Below are 23,950 nucleotides of genomic sequence, written 5' to 3' on the forward strand. Positions count from 1 at the left end.
AAGCCACAAAGGTCTTAAACCCAGTGAAGATATTTTACAATAATTTGTCTCGAGTATATAAATCTTCCGAAGAAATTCAAGCTATTATAGTTCAGTACACTACGGAATATATTTTATGTAATTACATGGCAATTGAAATTCGAATATTTATAGCATTATAGAACAAACTATTTTTATTTCAAACGAACAAGTCGTTGATTCGAAATCCCGTACAGTCTCGAGTCATTACAATTTCATAACACGCGTTGAAAAAATGTAATTACTCGCAGCGTCGTTGACTGAACAATTTTTCTTTCAAATTATGAAGATCGTTTTACGTTTGTGAATTGCACAGCGAACTCGTATCTGTCACTTGATTCTCCTTGGTTAAACGTCTGCATCATCGTGCAATCTCTATTCGTACCTCCAAGAGACATTGCACCTAAGACCAATAAATTCTACCTATCTCTGTGAAACTGGAGGCATCCGCGATCGTAACTACCATCAGCGTTCAAAGATCCGCCCCAGAACGAAGGAAATGACGAAACAGTCGAATCGTTTCGCTCGCGAGTTCCATCTGAATTATGAAACACACGAAAAGGGGTGGGGTGTCTCGATTAAGAAGAGCACGCGCACGTTACAACTGCAACAATTAATTTTCGGAAGTTACTCGAGTCCCCGGTTCCCATTCTGTTAGGCCAATTTCTATTCAAACAGGTTGTCTCCCATGTCTTCGACGACGACGTCGTGGCCTCTTTGCCTCTGTTATCTGTGCAAAGGTGCTCCTCCCTCCCCCTCCCGGTGCGATTAATACCAGCTCCATGACAAATCGTCATTTCCGCAATAACGGTCGGCCGAGAAATACAGCGGCCGCGATTAGGTGCCCAGCTAGCACGAGAGCCCGCAAGACACCGGCGTAACTTCTAGAAGCCTACGCTGGCGTGCTCGTGACAATCGATCAAAACGTGGAAAGGGGAAGAACAGAAACACGGAGACATCAACGTGTTTCCTTTACGTTGGCTGATTATTATTATCTACGGCGATCGTGTGTCCGCGATACTGTCGAGCTAGATCGCTGTATTTGGCTAGCCTCCGTTGGAAACACTCTTTCTCCGGGAATATATCTTGTCTCGAGAGGTCGCGACAGACAGGTTAAGTAAAAATTAGCCTCGCGAATAGTTGCCGCGAAACTTTGGATCGCCGAATTATATTTAGAACGAAAATATTAATTCCGAGTTCTTTGAACGGAGAAGTTCCTTAAATTTGGTAACGTCGCAGAGTCCGAGCGGAAGAAAGACCAACTCTTAATTAACTGTTTGAAATTCCTCGTCACGACCAGATATTAAAAATGCGAGTGAACTAAACTGACCGAACGAAATATTGTTCTTCAATGATTTAATTGAATTGGCGTCTCAATTGAAATGTTATTTCTTACCGCGGGACGAGAGCGAACGCGGTAAGAAAAAACTATGTCATTTTCGTTCTTTCTTTTAGCCGTACCACACTCTCTGCGCGAAAGTCGTATAGATTACGCCGGTAGATTATCTCAAAGTTCAGGTTGCAACGTGTGCATCCACGGAGCGGAGAATTCCTTCTTCGCGGTCGTTACGATGCACGAGGATAAGAGGCGACCCGGTAGTTCAGGATTTTGAAAAGTGGCGCGCGAATCTTTACTGTCGTTGGTTAACGAAACGCTTCGCCGGGGGGACAGTTTCAGCCTCGGTATTTTTACGCGACGCTTTTTACGACGCAACTTTTCATATCGGCTATAAAACTCGCCGTGGTTTTATAAAATACGAGCGACCGGGATAAACATTTTTCCCCTTTTACTAAAAAGAAAAGAAAAAGAAAGAGAAGAAGAGGAAAAAATGAAGGAAGAAACGAGCACGAACTCTCTCTCTCTCTCTCTCTCTCTATCTCTATCTCTCGCTCTCTATCTCTCTTTTTCTCTGAAATAATTGCTGTTGAGTTTGGCAGGCAAAATTACCGCGGCTTACCACTTTATCTCCTAAATTTCGCACGCGGCATGGCAGGTACACGGTCTGCCCGACGAATGCGCTGACGTTCGCCGCTGTCGGTTCAAAAACAGGCAAATCCCCTTCGGCTGAGTCATTATTGGCATCGTTTGGCCGGCGTTGCGAGCCCTCCTTCGATATTTCGCGAAGTTGCACAGGCGCTGCAAGCAAAACAATTGGTTCACGGAATTATATTTCATCGAAGGTATCCTGCTGTTCCAACAGGAGTTCGCGCTGTGAAATTTCCGTGTTAGCCGCGTGCGTCATTCACGTTTCTGTAACAGCGGCAGGTGAAAGATAAAACAAGGAGAACAATATTATAAATCCGTTTCTCTTCATTTCCGTAATTTTCATCTCGTTCTAAGATCGTGTCTCGATGGGAACAGTTTGAATTTTCTTCGAATTGAAAAGATCATTGTATGTCAATTTGTATATCAAATTAAAGATACACCCGTGCTTGATTAATTGAAAACGATCCAACAGTGCTAATACCGTTCCCACTGTAAGCAATATTTTCAGTAGGATCCATTAATCTCGTAATTTTTACCAGCCAGCTCGTACGTTTCTCCGCGAACGAAGAAATTCGCCGTGAGAGACTCGACTTCTTCGAAATATATTCTCTTTCTCCGTAAGAAGAGAAGAAAATTCCGAAAAAGGAAGGAAAGAAAAAATTCTTGCTGGTGTAGACTCGTAGAATTCTGCTCTCGTGGTTCGAGCCACGGATAAAAAGAAAAACTCGCCGCTTGTTTGCTCATTAAACGTTTCACTTTCGATGGATTAATGCGCGTTAATCCGTGCGAATAAGGTCGTGGGAGATATCCATTTTTCGGATATCTCCTGATTTCCTTCTCATTTTTCGACTTTCTCCCTTCCGGACACGTGTTACGCGATAATCTCCGCCGAGTTTCCCCGAATGAACTCGGAATGGCCACGGGCGCCATTCGGAGCGATTCACTCGTTAGTACACCGTACAAACCAGTCTCTCCATCATCATCAATCATCATCAGAACGACGTGGAACGATACCTATTCGCGATTGACAGGGATTGATCCGGGAGGAAAGTTGGGAATAAAAGCACGGTTGATCACGACTTTGCTAACGCACGGTGGAACGCAAGAGGAACAACTTCCCTTTATCCTGCGAGAGATTCAAGCAAAAGACCCGACTCTCGGCGCGAATGCGAACGACGTCTGTATCTGTATATTTCCTCTCGTATCCGTAGATTTCCAAGAATTTCCACTGTCGGGAACATTCAAAAGAATACTGCGAGCCGCGAGTGGAGAAATATACCCAGCACCCCGTGAGTAATGCGTTTTTTTTTTTTTCTGAAATTTACGGTTCTGAAACGGTGGAAGCTCCAAGTTTACTCGAGTTTATTATTCTCGTTCTTAACGATCGTTTAAACTCGTGGGATGACTCAATATTTCCGGGACGTTTCACCCGCGATCGTAACCCAATTCATCCTGAAGTGAAGTGAATCGTCAGCTTCCGAGATTGACATTGGGGGGGGGGAGATAAGAAAGAGATAACGAGAGAGAGAGAGAGAGAGAAAGAGCTAGCCACAGTTACAACCACTCCTACAATCGCGACCACAGTTTTTCCTCGGAATTTTCCCGAAAACACAGCCGGATAAATTTAATTGAAAGCCGGGCGCGAAGAAAAGAGAAGAGAAGGGACGCAGGTGATGGCGACGCCCGAGGTGCAAAAGTAATATCGAATTATCAAACGAAGCGAACCAGAACGAGCCGCTGACATCGTAACTCGCTGTGCTGACCGTTTCGCATAAACAACGCGTCCTAACGCAAACACACAGAACCGGTGTCCACTTTCCGCCGGTGTGTGCCAGCTCATTCTCTCTCTCTCTTTGTCCCTCTCGTTCGTTCCTCTCTCGTTTCGGGGGTCTCACGTTAACGTGTCACAGGTCGTTCTTCCCCAGAGGGGCGAAGCTCAGAGTGCAGATAACACCCGTATACACAGCAGCACGCTGGCGTCATACAAATGACCAACTTCCCCACGGCTGGCTTCGCAACGTTGCGCCGCGACCCCACTGCCCTATCCCGAGCCACTGATAACTGTAGATTAATTGACAAAAAGCAGAGACCGCGAATACGGATGATGTACACGGCACGAAAATCGTCGTGCAGCAGAGGGATTTAGTTACACGTCCGACCTTTGCCTCTTCATTCATTGCGTCCGCCCCCTCCTCCCTCTCGACCCCTGTCACCCCGCAGGGGTAACGAGGCTCGGCGATATCGAGCCGCGGCGTGACGAATTTATAGGCAGCGGAGAGAGGACTCACTATTGACAGACCGGAGTCAAAGGGCAGGATAGAAAAAGATTAACACGTTCGGCTTGCGCCAGACAGGGGAATTTATGCTTTTTGCATAAATGAACGATCCGCGCGCGAATTAAAATGGTGGAGCGTTTCTGTGTCTTTCTGTCTTTTTTCTCTTTTTGCTCTTTGTAGTTTTGTATAATTGAACGGCTGCGCGGGCGGATTTGAAAAGGTACAGGTTTCTTTGTACGTTGATTGAACATTGCACTGTGAATTTTAGAGGAACGTGTTTTTTTTATTTTTTCTTTTTATTAGAATTCATGGTGACGTAGATGACGAAGGATAAAAGAAGCGACAGTAATTTATTCCGAAGTACAGAGTTTAGATTTAATCGTTACTCTCCTCAAATATATAATTCTTTTTCCAGAAATGTGTTGTACGCCTGCTCGTCGCTCACTTTCTTTTGTTTATCATTGCACGCAATAGTCTAGCACGGAATAAAGAGTGATGGTAGACCTTTTATAATTCACACGGGTTTAATTACATCTGTACAAATGTTAAATGACAATACTTTTAGTGTCAGTTACACAATATACATTCTCGTGTAATAAAAAAACGACGTATCTGTATATCAGAGACTTTTTGCACTATAATTTCCCCTCTCCCTAAGAGTATAAAGTTGTTTATGGACTGTACTCGCCTTTATTGTTGCACTTTATATCCTTGCAGTTGCGTATCTGAATTTTTATGCGCATACGTGCATATACACGTTTTATATTTCTAGCATAATTTCGAGATATTATTTTATTCCAATGTTTTCATTTTTATCCTCGTTTTGCGTGCGCAGTTTATATTAGACTGTACGTAAAATAAACAGAATAGACTTTTTTGAGCATTTTCCAGAAGCAGGTAGGTACTCGAGTGCCCGAAGTACAATTATCCAGCGAATCAGCAGCGAGTCCAAATATTTAATCGCACAATATTTTACAGTGGTCTGCGTTTAATTAATTTATATAACACAGTGCAAAAAAAAATCCACCGTCTCGTAAAAGTGGTTTGGAACGAAAAACAGGAGATGAATATTCCCAGCTGTTCCAACTGTAAAATTCCACAGCTAACAAAACTTCCACTATCGCTAACGAAACAAGAAGGACAAAAAGAGCCGACACTTGGGATTTTATTCTTTGTCATTACACCGGGAAGTTACTATCTATTCGAAATATCTAAAACAAAACGGGCGAACAGAGAGGGATCCATTTGGAATTTTTGCTCGTTTTAACAACAGAGCGGAAACGGAGCGGACGATGGAAACGAAAATCGAAATCCGATTAAATATCCGCATACGTGCCTCCCATCGTAATCAGCGATCATGAAGGAATCTTAGTGGAACGCGGTTGTACGTGCACCGCGCCTTATCTCAGCTGCATCGTCGCGTTCCTCGGTCTGACCAAGCACCGGCTGTTTCTACTTTGCGAGTTCCCTGCCGGGGAAAAACTCGCAGACAATTCATTCGTTCGCCACTCTTTTTTTTCTTCTTCTTCTTTTTCTCTCTCTCTTTTTTTTCTTTCTTCTTCACCACTCCCTCCGGGCCAGTTCCCCGTCTACAGACGTTGCTTTATAATATTATAAACCGCATACAGAGTGCCGCGAACCAACCAAGAATGTTTTCTTTCTGTCTCTTGCCGGGCCGTGGGCTATTTTTCTTTGGACGATCGTTGGGATATTTTATGGGAGCATCTTTCCCGGGGTTCTTTCTTTTTTTTTTTTCTTTTTATTCGTTTCTTCTTCGTTCTTTCCCTTTTAAAGAATTACGCCTGCAGCGCGAACCGGCGCGTTGATTTCATCTTCATTGACTAGGCGAATTGTACAACGTGGCTTGTTCGGTCCAATTGAAGAAGCGAATAATTTGGAAAAACCGTGCATGGTTGCGTGTTTGCAAATTTAAGTATGCATCTAATAACTTTTTTACAATCGACGAACCTACGAAATTTCCACTTGAAGAGAGGCGTTTCTAGGAAATTCCTGGACAAAATTTGGAATCGTTTCGTCAAAATTTCGAAACTTTGTGCGTCGAAAGCGACAGAATTTCCAAACATTCGTCAGAGTCTTCGCCATCGGAGAATTCGTGGCGGAATTTCGAGATATCGGCAAAAATTTTGCTCGCAGACAACAAACTTTTGGGACAGCCTCTGCGTGAACACAGCGGCGTGGTGAGGTGGCCTCCTGGTTAGTTTAGAATTGCATATTTCATTCCGGGCCCGTTAAAGCGAAACTATAGTGGATCTATCCGATGAATCTATTACATGGTAAACTTGCTACGAAACACCATAGTGGTTTAATTGGTTTATCGATCAGTCAGGTATTAAGAACGGGATAGGGAAGATGGTGCTTAAACGACAAGCTACTTTGCCGTCTAACTTTTTCACGAAGAAACTTCAACCCCCTGATCCCTTATCACTGGCCTCCATAGAATGATACGAAAGTACACCTAACTCAAACTCAAAGCTTATTTCAAACATTCATTATAGAAAACTCTCGGCCGTCGTGGCGGACGAGCATTATGTCCAGCCTCTGAATAGATTCTTCTTCAGACGTCAAAACTTTTTACTCTGGGTGTACGTATCGCTTTTTATTTCGTCCTGCATTCCATTCGCTTTTTTTGCTGCCGCGGTAAGTTGAGAATTATACCTCAGAGCAAAATAAAGAAGACGGATGGCAATTTTATGCAAATTCCAAGAGTGAACTTAATTTATCATGGTTTTATTTAAACACTCTCGGGGTCGCAAAACTTGTTCCAATTTTCCCGCGTGAATTTGAAAAAAAAAATAGAGTGTCTTTGCGGGGAAGATTTAGAGCACGCTCGGATACGTGCGATACATTTATCAATTTCCTGGTAGTGGCATTACATAAATTCGTCTGTATTGAACGTCGCCATAGCACGACAGTGTAGTTTTATATACGTTCATTCGCGTTATGCAACTTGTATGAAATATCGAATGGGATTACGAAAAAGGACGCACGAGTGCAATGTCTCTCAGAACGACGTAGAAACACAAGATTAAACTGGAAAAATAAAATAATAAATTGTAATTAATATAACAAATTGCGTTAATTTTCGGCGTTTCCCTCTTTGATTAACCGATGTTTGTCGCTTTTCTCAGTTTTACGTGTTCGCATCGTCTGCTTCATTCAACTTCATGATATACAAGCTTAATCCTTTGCCGTGAAAAAGATTTTTGCCAACTTTTTAAATAGATTGCGAATTTTTTTGCAACATAGTCTGCAGAATGTACTCGATTTTACGTACCGCGTAAAATATTCGAAATAAAATACCCATTCCTTTAATTATATGAATTTATATTAATATTCGTACATCTACTGAAAGAGTCATTAAACATTCCGTGAATTGCTGAAACGCATGCTAAATTAGCAAAATTTAAACTCGCGAGATAAAATTGCGAAACTAGTTATAAAGTGGAACGTTAAGGATGTATTATTGCAATATTGTAATACTACGGTATTTCTCGAAAAGCTCACTAAACGAATTTCGATTTACGAGTCCAGGTTTGTACGTGAAACGCAAACCTGCACCGAAATCCACCGTCTATCCTGAGCAACGCGTAAAGAACATTGTTATATACGATGATCAGCGAATAATTGAACGCGATTCGTACAGTCTGTAACGCGCGACACATCGACGAGAGGGCCGATAAAAGTTATCCGCCCTACGAGAAAGTAGTCTTTCATTCTCTGGTTGCAACGTAAGGGGAATCCGATAAAAGAGTGGGAGGCGAATGGTGAATTTCCTTGGGTGTGTTCTCGATAAGCAGACAGAGGCGGCACGTCCCACGGAATACAAATATCGGTTTCGAATGGAGCGCCAATGGGGACGCGTATGTACGTCGGCATTAAGGCGAATTACTACGTGCTAAATCTCGCGGCGTTACGCTATCTTTCGCAGGCACTCGACTCGCCTCTCCTTGAAAATCTCTCTCTCTCTCTCTCTCTCTCTTTCTCGGCGTGGCTATCAGAGACGGAGCTTTTTTCACCGACAAACGACACTTTTATTTCCCCTTCAGCATTATCCCGATCTTTCTCTTCCTCCCCCATTTTGCAGCTGTCTGCGTAACTCGCGATTCCCCTCCGCGAACGCGTGTCGTTTGCGTAAAACGATGACGTACGACGTTTAAATCCGCATTCGGTGGAAACGAAAGGGGATTACGGGGGCCGTTGCCTACCCACGGAAATGGAGGAACGTCTTCTTATCGTAGATGCAGTAAAGATTGGAAGTTTCTCAACAGCCCCTTTTTCGTTTAGCGAGCAACTGCGTGAAATTGGAATAACGAAGTCCGAACGGAGGAATGTTAGATAACCAGCGCAGCGGAGATCATAGCTGGACCAATAACGATGAAAAATCGTCGAGATTTTGAGTCAGACTGTCGTAAGCTTCGTAAAGAGAAATCGTACGACGATTTACTTGCTCCCTTGATTTCAAAACGTAAAGCCTTTGATCATGAGCGTGTTTTTCAACGATATTTTTAATATAGAGAGATTTGTCTCGTGATCAAATTTATCGTGATATTAAAGAATAAAGTTTACTCTTTACAATTAATTACTGCACGATCCCTCAAGAATTACTGTACAAGTTTCTTCTCGGCATTTTGAATATTGGGATTAAACGACGGAAAGTTGAAAACTTCTAATCTATCATTGATATACTTTTAAACGAAACTGTATGTACTTCTTTTCTTCAAAGATATTTTTACATACTGTACGATTTCTTTCTCGTCATTTTGCTAAACTAGGAATATTAGGGTTGAATGAAAATCCAAGAAATCCCAACATTTCGTTACAAAACTTCAATGATAATGTGAGATTCTGACATAACTATTTCAGTTACAATCGTATAAAAAAATTCGTTAAAACAAAGGAAAATTTTTTTTTTAATCTTCCTATTCCTTTACGCTTCAAGCTCAATATTATAAAACTCGATGCACGCGAGACAGGCGGTTTCGTTTAACGACACGCACGACGATCGTTCAGGGTCTCACGTCATAAATCTCCACTGGACAGAAGCAGCGGTCGAGAGGACGGGATATCGGTTAGGCGAAACGTGTCGAAGCCACGAGGGAAGAGCGAAGAGGGGGGTGGCTGTAAGTCGGTGACTATAAAACTACAAAGTAAACCAGCCGTTAATCTTCTGTCTGTCTCGAATCGTACGGCGGTCTACCGCTCTTAAACCAAAGCGACCTCCTCAACCCTCTCTCTGGCTGGCTCGCCGTCCCTCGAAACAATGAGGACGAAACTTTACGGTCGCGCTAGGCCACCGGGAGAATCATATATTTTCGCCGCAATGCTCGTAAAGTGCGGTCGCTCTTGCCAGTCGGCACATCGCTGAGCCGAGGCCAACCCCTCTTTCCCCCCTTGAGCGCGCTCTAGCTGCGTAGTCGTTGTACACGCGACACAACACCGCCGTGTCAGCTTGTCACTGGCCACTGCCTCCGCGTAATTTCCGCGAAAGTGGACATTTCCTCGTCGACCGTGTGCTTTTTCCACTTTTCTGCGCGCCTTCACGGAACGCTTTGCCCCGCGACAAGCGGGGGAGGAGGATCGATGGAGGGAGAGGGTGGCCAGGTCCCGACTTTTGCCTCGCTGTTCTTTGCTGGGTCGGCCGTTGAAACGTGGCGGAACGCTCGATTACAATTAGCAAAGGGATGGAATCAGGGATCGAAGCCGTATTAACGTATTAATATACTTAAATAGTTTTCTCAGTTTTATGTATATTTATGTGGTATGGGCAAATTTCTGGGAAATGGCCCAGAACTTTTTCAAATGGCTGGCAATTGCAGATGTCCCAAGTGGTATACCATAAACTGTAGAGAAAGTTAGGCCTTGGAATTGTTTATGGCTAGCCCTCCAGGCCTAGCGTTTAAGACACTAAGGGTATGGATGCGTATGTGTGTATGACTGACGAATTTTTGTGCAGATGAGGAAGGTAGTGAGTGTCGAGAACTCAAAGAGAGCAGAGTGAGTGTCGAGACGTCGGAGAGAGCAGAGTGAGCGAGCCGTGAAAGAGAGAAGAGAGTGAATTGAGAGTTGCGAGTTTAGCAATTAAGCAAATAGTGTAAAACGTCATTTATAAACGTCATTAAACAAATGTTCTTTTATTTAACCTTAAATAAACAACTATCCTTTAACAAAATCCCTACAAATTGGGATCTCAAGCCGGGATTCCTACATTTAAACAAAATAGGCAGAACACAAATAACAAATTTATTACATCTCGATAATTTCTATCCAGTGATATCATAACGACGAGTTCAAAAAGAAAGCAACGAATTATTGTACACGGTTTGGTCACTCGTTATGGTCCGCAATCAGTGCAAGTGGTTAAGTATTCGACTTAAAGTGAGAAATGAAACTTCTCACGCGCGACAGTCAAGAAATATTCCATTGGAATCGTCGATAAAATAATTCTGAACAATTCTCACTTTGAATTCTCCAAAATTCTGTCTTTCTAAATTCTCACCGCGTGCCATAACTCTTCCATAATTCTCACGATTCTTTCTCTGAGTTCTCACGGTCCCGCGTTCTTCATGGAGAAATATGTGGCGACCCTCAGCTCTCCCCCTTGGAACAATCTCTTGCAGGGAGCGAGTTAATTTTTTCCACTTTCTCGTGAAAGTTTCTCTGTTGCCGAGTGGAAAATTTCTCCTTTTTTTTTTTTACTTTTTACACGCCGATAGAACTGCGCTGTTGAAGCTCCGGATCGGCGAGATTAGGTGCGAGAAAAATCGTTTCTGATTAGAAGATAAATGAAATCAGCGAAATAAAGTGGGAGCGCTCTTTCGGAAGTGAAATCCGCGCATTTCAACGCGCAGGGATTGGGATCTCGTCTGTAATGAGAAAAGAAGTTCCTCCTGGATTTCACTCGGCGAGAAGAGTTGTCCGAGCGAAGTTTGGATTGGGCCAAAGGGTTGCTCGGTCGAAGTTTACCTTGTCGATGCTTCAAGAAATGAAAGTTACATTTGCTCGTCCGTAGTTCAGGAAACGTTACGCGGATCGAGTTGAAAATGGTCGAGTACAGCGACAGACTGATTCCGCAGCATCATATTGACTTAATATCCGCTTGCCGCCGGTGCTGCAGATCGCCTATCCCAAACTCGTTCGTCTTCCAATCAAGCTCGTGTTTGTCAATTCGTCATCATCTTCCCATGAATTTGTCACTCACTCTTGAAGAATCAAAACGCGGTCTAACATTTGAAAAATAATCTTCATTTGTCGGATTTTCAAATTTCGCGAATTTTCTTTCTTGAAAGACGATAGGCGAAATTTCTTTAACTGAGATTCAGGAAGCTCATGTGGAAGTTCATGTGCTACGTATCTTCCGATTGAGACGAAAAGATTATGATCAACAGTATTTTGTGACGTGACATTATAATACAGGGTTTCTTCTTACCTATATATCATTTTTCAATAAAATATCAAAATATAGGAAGAACCTAATTTTATAAAATTTTAATTAAACTTAAGTTCAAACGTGATATTTCTTTCAAATATTGACCGCCAAAAATATATATACTAAAAAAAATTACGGATTTATTTTAGTAGGTAGTGATTTTTGACTCGCAATGCCGTAGTTACCAGCGTTGTCGCGAAGAAACGCACGCGCGACGGAAAGAGAGATTCGAGCTTGAAATAAAAAATCGCGGTTGATTAATTGCGACGGGGCCGCGCGCGAATTAATTTGCACGTCTGATAATCACGTTGTGTAATTCCACGCGTCGCGTGACAAGCCCGTCCGTTTTGTCTTTTCGTCGGCATAAATTATAACGCAACGCCCGTTACAATTGCGATTGTCAAGGCCCGAATGAAGGCTCGGAACGCCGGTTTGTTTCCATTGTTTAACAAACTGGGCCACCGACATCGACGCAAGCCTGGATATCCTGTTACAACGTCATGTAATTCCAAGACGTAGTAGCATACGTCCCCTATAATGTAGTAATAGTTTCGCGATAACAATGGACGACGACATTTCGATCGTTGAGCATTCTCGCCGTTCCGAATAACTAGGCGGAACTGGGGGCTCGGCTCAGGCCGAAATTATCGTAAAGCGCGGGTAATCCCCCGCAATTTCAGAACGGTTCGCGACTGTTACGAAGGTAATAGAACCGGGTGCAATCTTGGTCTTCATCTTGGAAATTTCTATCGCGCTCGCGCGTGTTATACGCGTATGACGCATTGACACGCGACACGGATACCTGCGCAGCTCAAGGACAGTTGAAACTGTCCGTGTCGAACCTGTATCTCGCTGCAATTGCGCACGAAACGTTTTTCGCGTTGCGCTCTTACGACTGTCGAACATATACATATGTATGTATAAATGGAAAAGTTTCGACTGATTCGGTTCGTAATTATTACGCGAAAATTTCACGGAAACTGTTTCACGCAGATGAGGGGGGGGGAAAAAAAAATGTTGAAATGAAAATTTTCGTCGTCGCGTAATTGGCTGAATTTACGAGCAATTATTTTTACGTTTGCACGCTTGAAATTATAATTGAGAAGCCTTCAGAAACAAGGTCCGCAATAGTGGAACGCGCGTATTTGTAATGAAATGTAGCAGAACGAATATACTTTTCCGACGGATGTTGTAATTAACACTGTAAGAAAACAGTAATTAAAATTTCCGAAATAATTCACTTCGTTTTATCCGCGTTGCCTCATTCGGATGTTTCGCAAAGCTCTGCAATTACGTTGCCGAACAGAGAAGACGCCGAAATCAAGAGAATTCTACCGAAATTTTTGACATACAGTCCCCCTTCGCAGGTGCGAGAATACACTTCGCTTTGCAGTCATCACTCGCTGAAACGTCGTAGAACTAGTCGCAATTTCGCTCTAATTAACAACAGCGTGTGTAATTCGTTTGATCGAACCATAATTTATCAGTGAGGTTTCCCAAAAATGTCGCGAAACCGAATCAAAATTACTGAAACTTTGGACCGCGACAATTCCGATGATAACACCGCGTTGTTAATGAAGCTAGACTCGTTGGAAGCGTCGATTCCTCCTCTTTAAAACGCTCTTCGTTCCATGCCGATACGACGTTCCGTTCTCGAGATATTGTCGTGAGAATAGTACGGTAATTTTTAATAATTTACCTTCTTCGTCCTTGTCGCACGCATGCTCTCTCTCTCTCTCTCTCTCTCTCTCACACGCCGCTCGCTGACCTACCCCACGCCGGCGACACGTGCGCTGGTCAGTGACAGACGCTGACTGGACAGTTTTTTTTTTACTATTACTATCGCGACGTACACATTTCCAGGAAAAAATGTAGGTCACGGTGCATTCATGAATTCGACACTCCCGTGCATTTTAACGGGCTTACTTTGAACAGCCATATCTCCGGAACCACTCGAGATATCGGGATGAAACAAAAAGCGTATTAAAGGGCAGACTGTCCCCTGTCCTCTGACGTAGCACTCGACGAATGTTTGATGTTTCTTCGCGGTGAATTTTTAATTGGAAGTCGACGTTGCGTTGATTGCGTCTCATCGATTTTTAATTGGTTGCGTCGCGCGATCATGGCGCAATAATGTATGACGTAGTTGTTAATTATCGCACGGCACGGTAAATTAATTTGCCAACGTTTACAGAAACGGTGTGGCTGCAACAATATTATACTACAAATTAGTTAATTGACGAAAAATTCAATTGTTGATGGTGCTCGTACGATGGCAAACAATCGGTCAACCGTATTGAATTAGATTGAACTGGATAACGATAGAGAAATTAAAATTAATTATTGAACCGAATTCGTTCGTTCTGAAATAATTATATCTGCCCCTCTTCGTTTCTCTCTGTCTCTCTCTCCCTTTCCGATGATCATTCCAACTCAAATTTTATATAACAATTGGTGAAAACATATGTCAGACTTTTAGAAAACAGTTTTGACTTGTTCTTCATTCCAGTTTGTAATTTCATTTCTATTTCTACTTGCGTTGTCTATCATCGACAAGAACAATGAATAAATATAACATATGATTGACATTCAATTGCTAATGAGTTAAGGAATGCAACATTCGGTGCTCGTCAGCGTGTCTCAATTATAAATTTTCTTCTGTCCACTGTACGTAGCGAAGTGTCGTTCTCAAATTAATCGGAAAGGCGTGAACGCGATGATTGCAGGCGTGTTTAATTCACGTTCGATCGCCGTGCAACACACACTGTACGTTACATCCATGATTTGACGAAGGAAATACAGGGATTCGCGGGCGGACTTCGACGAGGAATTACTAATCGCGGCTACGGTTAAAGAGAAAGTGATTCTACTGAGACGACGAGAGGGAACACGGTGTAAACAGCGTGAACTTCTCGTCACGGTTAGGCCGTGGGACCACCACGTGCTCGACACGTGTAGCCCTCGCGGCGTTACATCTCGTCGCACCAGCTCGCGCACGCACGGATCATAAGCATAGAAACCAAGAGACGTAGGAAAATTTGCCAGTCACGGCACATTATGCCGCGTAAATACGACACTGTCAGAGGGAGAACATTGCTGTTGGAGAACTTTCGCCCTTTTTCAACTCCTCCTGGCGAATCGTGTAATTCCACGCATATTTTTCTGCAGTTTTCTCACGCTTCGTTTGGCGCTATTTCCAGGAGATCTACCAAATTCGAGGAAACGAATCGCGAGCAATATGATAACGAAGCCACCTTCTTAACCTGGTCTTAAAATATAATTCAACTGGCCAATGATTGAGAAAGATTTGTTTATTTATCTCAGTTTGAAAGTGTGACTAGCGAAACAATTAGATTAGAAAATTCAAATTTATAGAGTATATGTACGTGGTATATACACGCGAAAATGTAGAAAAGACAGTAGATTAAAACATAAATTCGCAGACTGTTAAAGCGACAAGCACACAGAGCAAAATGTTCAAAATGTGAACACGGGCGAAAGATACTGCCGAGAAGGGTTAATGTTGTAGAACGATTTTCCTTTCTTCGAAAGAGCTACATCGAGCGGCAACTGTTCATATTGTTTCAATTAATTAACCGTCGGCGAAATTAAAGGAGGATCGAAAGGAGGGAGGGAGGTTTGCACAGGCAAAAAGGGGGAGTAAATTGATGTAGCAGAAAGTCCGGGGAAATGAAGACGAATTAGAAGAGACGGAGAGCGAGCGGGAATAAAGAAAAGCAGCGCCGCTGATAAAACTAAACTAAACCGGACTTGTTCAACTTTACAGCGTACAGAAGGAAGACGGAAGAGGTAAACGAGGCGCGGCGAACGTGGCACGATGGAACGAGAGAAGAGACAGAAACGTTAGAGACTCCTTTGCCAGCGACTGGAACAAATACTTTCGTGTATTTTATTTCTTTCGCCGGTCGGCTAACCATGCCACGTGTCGTCAATGTTCCAGGCAAGTACCTTTAGAATTCCTTACTCTACTGAAAGGACAGTCCCACGCTCTTTCTCTCAATTTATCGACAAGTTGATAAACTTTAACCGACGAGAGAGAAAGAGAACAAGAGGTAATTTTCTACGTTTTCTCATTATGACAAAAACCCTGGCACGCGGGAACATCCGAAGAGAAATGATTCGAATGATTCTCGTTCGTTGTTCGCTCCGCCGGTGGAAATGAAATCAGAAAAGGAAAGAAAGGAGAGAACTTTGTTCCCCTGCAGACACACATGCGGTGTTTCACGTAATAAAATTAAACGACTCGACCTTCCGTATGAATATGCGTGTAACTCGAGACGCAAGCCGGGAAATTATACGATAGCGTTTGTTTCGACGTTGAAAGAAAAGGTAAAAAGGAAAAAACGAAGAGAGGAGAGAAGGGAAATTACGAAAGGGAGGAGAAGCGCAGAAGACGGAGGAAAGCTGGATGATAGAGGAAGAAAAAAAAGGAGAGAGGACAGAGGACGAGGAGAACACGAAACGAAAGGCGGGGAGGGAGAGTTGAAAAATGCGAGGAAAGGCGAGAGAAAGCTTTCTGGGTTTCGCGGGTGGAAAATAGGTGGCAGGTAACCGGACTACTAAAGAGAAGAAATCACTCGGCCGGATCCGATCCTCTTGTCCTTTTTTTTTTCTTTTATTTCTTTCCTTTCCTTTTTTTTTTTTTGTTTTGTTTTTTTTTCTCGCCGTTTTTCTTTGTTTTTCATTTGTCTAACGATCCGTTGAACGGGCCCGTTTCTGTCCGTCAGAATGAATCACGATACCTCAACGTCGAAACGGAAGCTGCCCGGCTCAACTCCGGTGAATCTTCTTTTTTTTTTTCGCACGACGAAATTAATGCGCGGCGATCAATCCGCCTGCGCGATGCGCATTTCACGAGACACTCGCTGGAACTAAAAATTCAAAAAGGGAACGTTCTAACATGCGGAGAATCGTCGGTAGAACTTTATCGATTTGGATACAATTAAGAATTAAATAACAATTGGTCGGTGAATCTTGTTTCTATTAAATTAACTTCTGCTGTTTCACTTGGTAGGTTCTTTCAATTTTTATCGAATTTTCAAGTGTGAATCGACTTTAAATGTTAGAACTCTAGTTACCAGTCGACCAAAAATGGTGATACGGGTTTAATTTTGGACAAAACCTGATATGATAAAACCTGATATGAAACAAAGAAAATTGTACACAGAGAAAGAAAGAGTCTTCCAGTTTTAAACTTCGAATCTAAATTTCCCAACGAGAAACGTTCGGACGTGAAGTTCGAAACAAATCAGTTGGAACTTCAATTCGAGAGCTACGGGGGGATTTCAATTCTTTGTATAATAACTCAACGATGATCCGTTAATCTGGCCGTAAAAAGGAATGACCCGCTTTCAAACCAAACCGGCGGGGTATTAACTCCTCGTAGCGACGTCTACCGCTTTCAAGTACCAGCCGCTTTTAAAACCCCGGCCGGGCCTGTCGGCGAACTTTCGTAATTGGCCCAACTACTTCGGACAACTTAATTTTTCGCTGGTGGGTCAGGTTGATTTCAGCCGCTGGAACTGGCAAAAATAAAACCGGCGACGCTTCGATCGCGGCGGAATTCAACCTCGCTTCGCCTCGAGTCGAGTCGAGTCGAGCCGAGAACGAAACAAGTGGCCGGTTTCGCGTCGTGTCTGGCCGCGTAACCGGCGATTTCCATGCCGGCTTTGGCAAATTACGTCAAAACGATTCGAGTCACGCCGCGCACGAGAGACCGAACAAAACTTCCCCACGAGCGAAACTATCTTGAATTTTTCCCCTCTTATTCGCAGACGGGTGGGAGGGGGGAGGGGGGGCCGACAGGGGGGCAATTTTCTCTCTTCCTGCGTTTCCACGGTTTATTGAAAAAGCTGAACAGAAAGAGGGACGCATCAAAGTTCGCAATTTGCAGCAAGTGCGCGAGCCTGTCTCGCTCTGAAGCGGCGCGGAGGATCGGGTCGAAAGTTCAATCTCGTCGTCGCTCGCGCTTCGACCGATATTTTGCTCCCCCCCCCCCTCCCTCCCTCGTGCTGCTGCGCTGTCTCCCCGACGTCACTTCCCCCTACTCGATTGATTTCTACGATCCAACTTTTATATTGCCGGCGGCCGCGGCCAAGGCTTCGCTCGATTTCAATAAAATTAATTACAAACTACCACCGACTGAAGACGTCCAGATATCGCCGGATCCGCCGCCCCTTTTTAATTAGTGTTCCGCAGGAAACGAATAAATGACTGGGCCCCAGCCCGTCGACTACTTCGTCGCTTTCGTCATCGATTTTGGTAATTTCGATAATGAAACGTCCTCTCCGTCCGAGCGGGGAATATTTTCTCCTTTAGGGATTGGTAGGCGCCTGGTGATAATGCAAAGGCCGTGCCTTTGGTGATTCGAGGCTCTTGCGAATTTCATTTGTGCAGTTCTCTAACTCTAGGAAGCCAGTTTCGAGGGGAAAAACGTCTTTAAATATTTAACAGGTACGTTTCTTTCTTAAATACTCGATCGTTAAATAAACAATCAATAATCAAGTTAATGGTGAAATATTTCCTGCGACTCGGTCAATTTCGAGAACGTGGGAACAAAATTTTAAAAGTCGGACGTGAGAAGAAAATGTATTTGGAATCTGATTAATTGCCAAATCCAAGTCGATTACAGCGAGTGATTTTCCCCCGACTGTCTTCGTAAACGAAAAAACCTCGAGGGGGAGAAAAGAAAACAGACGGTCCGGGCGATTATCGGTTTCGTTTAAAGCTAGATTAAGATGGATGCAAGTAATAGGGAGTAAATTGAGGATAAATTACGAAAGGGGTACGAAGGAGTACTCTTGTTTCTCTTTCGTTCAGAGGATTACTTGCTCGCAATGCAGGGAGCCATTAACGACAATTGACCCCTCCGTGTTTAATGTAGATTTCAAGGCCGTAGAACGCGATCGACAAGTAACGTTGCAGACGTTGCTGCACTGCGACGAAAATTGTACGAAATTCCGATTCTACCGAACGAACGTAGATAATCTCTTCGCAAATGTCTCGTCTGCCGAATGTTTCAATATTTCTCCAATGAAACTATCGGTACATATTCTAACATAAATTCGTCGCGTTTCATTTTTTTTTTTTTTTCTTTTTACGTTTACCGCCTGCTTTTCAATAGAGAATCGCAAGCGCAGGAAAACACGATACGTTGTCTGTTTTCTGACGTGGATAAAATTTCGGTGGAAAATATTAGAACTCGCGAGTCGCGATAAATTGTTGCTGTAATGCAATATAGAAGTATATTACACTTCGGAGAGTGATTGATCGTAAAGAACGCAGAGAATAGAAGAGAATAGAACGAACAAGTATTATAAATTTATCGAAACGCAGATTGTCTGAAGCTTTATTAAAAAGAAATTGTGAAAAGATAATAGGTTCGCGAACAACGTAATTAAGAGGATATTAAAATGGAGAAATGGGACGAGAAGAAATTTAGTAAAATTCATTTTGACTTTGTGTTGCTCCGATGAATCAATCGACTCTGCGCAGTAATTCGACAGAGACAGCAAAAGAGCTATTACTATTATCTGTTTGATACTCCCACCTTTTCAGAGTTATCTCGGCGAAAAAGTTCTAGGCGTGAAATATAGATATTCGTGCTTTTCTTGCCGTTACTTTATAACAAAGCGTTCCGGGCATTTTCTTTTTTTTTTTTTTTTTTTTTTTCTTTTTCTTTTTGCGACTTGCTAGATCTCATTTTCTTCTTCCGTGTTGCGAAAACTGCTTGCTATAATNTTTTTTTTCTTATTCATATCGGCGAAACATGTTGATCAATTTTTCCCCTCTGCCGTGTGCCGGAGATTCAAACGCAAGCAGAAAAAAATCGAATCACTTCTGATATTTAATTCAGCTGTCCCTGTCAAAAAAATTTTCGATCAAACGCAAGTATTCGAAAGTTATTTCGAAAAAGGGAAAAAAAGAAACTGTTGAAGCCTTTCGTGTTCGCCAGTCGAATTGAAATCGTCAATTCCATTTTTCCGATGTATTTTTTCGAGCAAAAAGACAGTTTAATTACCACAACTGCGTAGCTAAAATTTGGCGTATTTGATTTTACGACGAAGTTAAATTAAATTAAAGTCTCGAAAATTAAACAGTTTAATCTTAAATCATTACAGTTACCTGTTACCCAGCAATTACCAGTTTTGGGTGTTAAACATTCCCACTGAACATTTTTAATAATATTGGAAACAGAGGCTTAATATACGATACGTTCATTTAAATTTAAGAGATTCGTTTTAGCTATTAAAAATTACTACGAGTGCACGTTCTACTTTGGACAGTTTATTACATTCATTAATAAATTTACTCTTTACTTTTAAATTTTACGTATAAACGCATAAAAACTCACAGCTTATTCATTACACTCTCAAATGTAATTCCATCTTATAAATTTATCACCTTCTTTCATACTGCTTTAAATTTTTCCTCGTTTATACTTCAAAGATTTTAACACTTTTCAACGCTCTGATCTACCGTCGAATTTTTATCAAACATCAAGTTTCTGTCTCACGGTTCTCAAAACTAATGGAACCAAGTCGTCGCAGCATGTCGCAGAAATTAGTCACCAGGCGCATACGCGAGAGGACAGAGAGCGGGCGAGCAGCGGATCGTTTATTTGTAAACCTTTGTGAGATTAGTTTCTGAAGTCCAGAAAGTCCGGAAGTGGCAAAACGACGAACAGGATAAAAAAGAAGAAATACGTACACGGGGAGGGGAGGGGGTGGGTGAGTGAAAGAGAAGGATACGTGCATGGCGCCAAGTGTAAGTTGCTCGTGAAAGCCATATGACGTAGGCGCATACCAAATAATTTATTTCTGGCTGTGTGCACGTGTGACTGTGTGTGTGTGTGTGTATACGCGGACGTGTGAAATAGGCGATAGACAGAAAGAGAGAGAGAGAAGGTGTGTGTGTGTGTGTGTGTGTGTGTTTCAAAAGGAAACGGTTCGCGCAAGGATAATACCATTCTGGCCAAAGTGCGAAGCTCGTCCCTCCAATTAGTTGCACAATGTAATTACCGCGGGTATTATTCCATTACGATGCCTGTTGTTCGAGTAATTTAATCATTGCGCAGCTCCCTACTTAATGTATTATTCTGAAAAGCCCGGGCAAGTTTCAGACGAAAGAAAACCAGGGCGCCAGAGCTATATTTCGCCATTCGACGCTGGGGAATATGCAGAATAATTGAGAAAGAGATACGTCTTTATTATCTTTATGATACTTGTCGAAAAGACGATTCAATTGAAACGAGATGCAAACGAGAATAATCAGGGGCTCTGCAAGTGGCGAAAAAAAATTCTTTGCTCGGAAACTCTCGAAAGTCTTTGTTAAATATCGAAAAGAAAAGAAAAATAGAAGGAGAATGCAGTGGGTAATTTTTAATTTTCCGAAAAGGGGAAATTAAACATCCTCGACGTTCTTGAAGAAAAAAAAATAAAAAAATAAAAAAAATAAAGGAAAACCGCGTAATTTAAAGGCGTTTCAGTTAAGAACTTGATTAACCGTGTCAGCAACTTTCGACCTGTATAAGCGAAACTTTTAAACGAACAAATTCTTGGAAAACACGCGCTCGGCAAGGCGACGTGTTTTATCAAGGCATTGTCTCTTTAAATTGCGTCGAAGGAAGATCGAACGCTTCCGGGTTCTTTAAAAGTGTTTATATATATCTGGCGCAGAACAAAACCCTCCGAGGCGGTCAGCCAGGTCAATTCCTAAGAAGCCTCGACGCTGCCGAGAATTGCCAGATGTCCTGTCATACTCTCATCTAAGGACACTTTCTTTGGCCTTGGAGGGAGAGACAGGATGTGGAAAGGCTCGGTAGGGCAGAAACAAAGTTTCCAGCTTAGAAAACAAGGCGCCTTGGCCGGCTCCAGAAAGTCGCGTACCATTCTAAAAAGTCACGTAGATTTAGACAATCCGCATCAGTCACGAGGAGAGCTAGCATGCCCTCTCCCGTCCCATAACCCACCACACATTCATTACAATCAACAGTTGTATAATAGTGAAATATAAGTATTTATTCTACATCTCGTCCTCATTCATAAAAACATCTCTCGGGCGACTTTAAAAGGCACGACGAGAGAACGACCAGCGAAGCGGGTAGCAACTATCGTTCACCGTAACAATATATATTTATTGACGAACGAAAACTTTGACGCGTCAAAGCTCGATTCGTCCCGTCCCGATAGTTCGTTTCTTCAGGCACGATCAAACTCCATTATAACACGGATCACATTTTTAAATCAAACGCTCGTCGAATTACTCAAAGGGCTTGTATTACAATTTATCATTCTGCAGTAGCGGCAATTGCAAGGGAATTTCAAATGAGATAGCGCTGAGATCTTCTAATCCTTGAGCAAGTCGGTTTCAAGCGAGCGAGAAGGATCCGGCAGAGAGTAGTAAAACCGGGTGGCTACGGAAAGAAGTTGTCTCGATCGAACGAGCATTAGAAGCGGGGATCGTTTGAGCGTATAAATATCGGTGAACGGCGGAACAGAGAGAGAGAGGGGGAGAGAGAGAGAAATTCCACGGGTCCGTGAACGTGACAGCGGGGTACGGCGAAAACACGAGGGGAAAGTGGGGGAGGGAATCGAGAAACCGAAAATGTCTGTCGCCCGGTCATTTTTCACTTTTATACGGGGAGTTGCCCGGGGATGGCCCGGGTGCGGCGAATGCATAAAAGTAGAACAAAAAGAGGCGGAGGACGGTGGAGAGAGGTTAACGTGCACGCTCCTCCGGCTCGCCCAGTATCCTGTAGCCAGAATCGTATAAGATGGAAGAAGAAACCGTAGCAAATGCTTTCCGGAAACCCATTGGCCCGTCAGCGCGAGCGTATCGAGGCGAAATTGTGAAAGAACGAAAATAAAGACGGAACAGCGCGGGAGGACGGGAGAAACGAGGACACGCTGCTGCTGCTGCTGCTGGATGCGTGGAAAGAGGCACTTGGTAAGAAGGTTCGGTAAAGACGATAAGAAAGCCCGAGGAAACCGAGGATTCTGGTGCGCTGGTCTAACGAAAGAACGAGGAGGGAGGAGGAAAGGCAAAGGGAAATGCAATAAGAACGGGTCACCGAAGGGGGTGGAGCAGGAAGACGATGGATCGCGGCGAAGAAAGAGAAAGAAAAAAATGAAAATAAAAAAGAAAGAAAAGTGGGTGGATAGAGATAAATAAGGAAGGAGGAAAAAAATTGCGTGGCCGGAATCACGGCGTCCCCTGCTTTTCGCCAGATGCAATTCTCCGAGAACGTATCAGCGCTACTAATTTTAGATAACACTGGTTTGCACGTTCTTCGTAACGCTGTAACGAGGATACTTGTGATTCTCGCGCGTTATTGTATTCCGGGAACTGTATTGAATCGGATCCGATGCCGAATCCGCAAGGTAAGTCGCTCGGGAGGAGAGGGAATCGATCGAACGAAACGACCGGATCCTTTGTCACTTCGTAGCGAGTATAAGTATAAAAATCGTCCGTGGAAGTCGGTATGACAGTCGACCGGCCTGTCGTACAGATTCCACCGTCGACAGTATAAACAGGAAAACATTCGTTTGTTCGCGGCATCCCGGAATACATACGTAAGGCACGGCCGCACGCTGAAACATCCACCCACGCGTGCACGCAGCACGCACACCGTGTGTACACGCGCGACAATTCTAAATCACGGCGTCACTACCGAATTAACAATCCGCAGCCACTGCTGCAGCCCGTGACGTTTGCAAACCCTGCCCATCTCCCTTTGTTACACGCTTTGACACCTCCCCATCGAACTGTCGCGTCGGTCTGTCTAATCGATTTAACGTTTTTTCACGCGAGCCTTACTCGTCCGGGAAGGTGTCCTTCAATCTTTCGAAATTGCTCTATCTAAATCGAATGAATCCGGAGAGATCAATCGGCAACGGGACATTCTGAATTTTCATGTCATATGGTGATGGATCGGGAGCAAATTAACGGAGATGCTTAATTTTGGAGAGAAATTCGTTTGTTGGATTCCGTGTAATGGAGTCAACACGCTTACAATTTAGAAGAGTTTATTCCCTTACAGTCGTGGTCGTGTACGAAATAATAATTGATATACAATGATTTAGAATGTCTTAGAATATGATGAATGTCTAATACTCTTTGTAACGACGAGTCACCATGAATCACATATTGACTATAACAACGACTCATCCACCAACAAAACAACGATAACAATATCCCACC

General features: G+C 43.1%; 1 protein-coding gene across 3 annotated transcripts in view; it reads right to left on the reverse strand.

Moving 5' to 3' along the window:
* Positions 1-23,950, reverse strand: part of LOC122530679 (fibroblast growth factor receptor 1-like) — a 121,673-nt gene that overhangs the window by 73,603 nt on the left and 24,120 nt on the right. For all 3 annotated transcript variants that reach the window (XM_043657839.1, XM_043657838.1, XM_043657837.1), the window contains exon 3: positions 1,977-2,155. In XM_043657839.1, the coding sequence (XP_043513774.1) occupies positions 1,977-2,155 (179 nt within the window). The remainder of the gene's footprint in view (positions 1-1,976; positions 2,156-23,950) is intronic.

Source organism: Frieseomelitta varia, unplaced genomic scaffold, assembly GCF_011392965.1.
Source record: "Frieseomelitta varia isolate USP_RPSP 00005682 unplaced genomic scaffold, Fvar_1.2 scaffold_352, whole genome shotgun sequence".
Taxonomy (NCBI): Eukaryota; Metazoa; Arthropoda; class Insecta; order Hymenoptera; family Apidae; genus Frieseomelitta; species Frieseomelitta varia.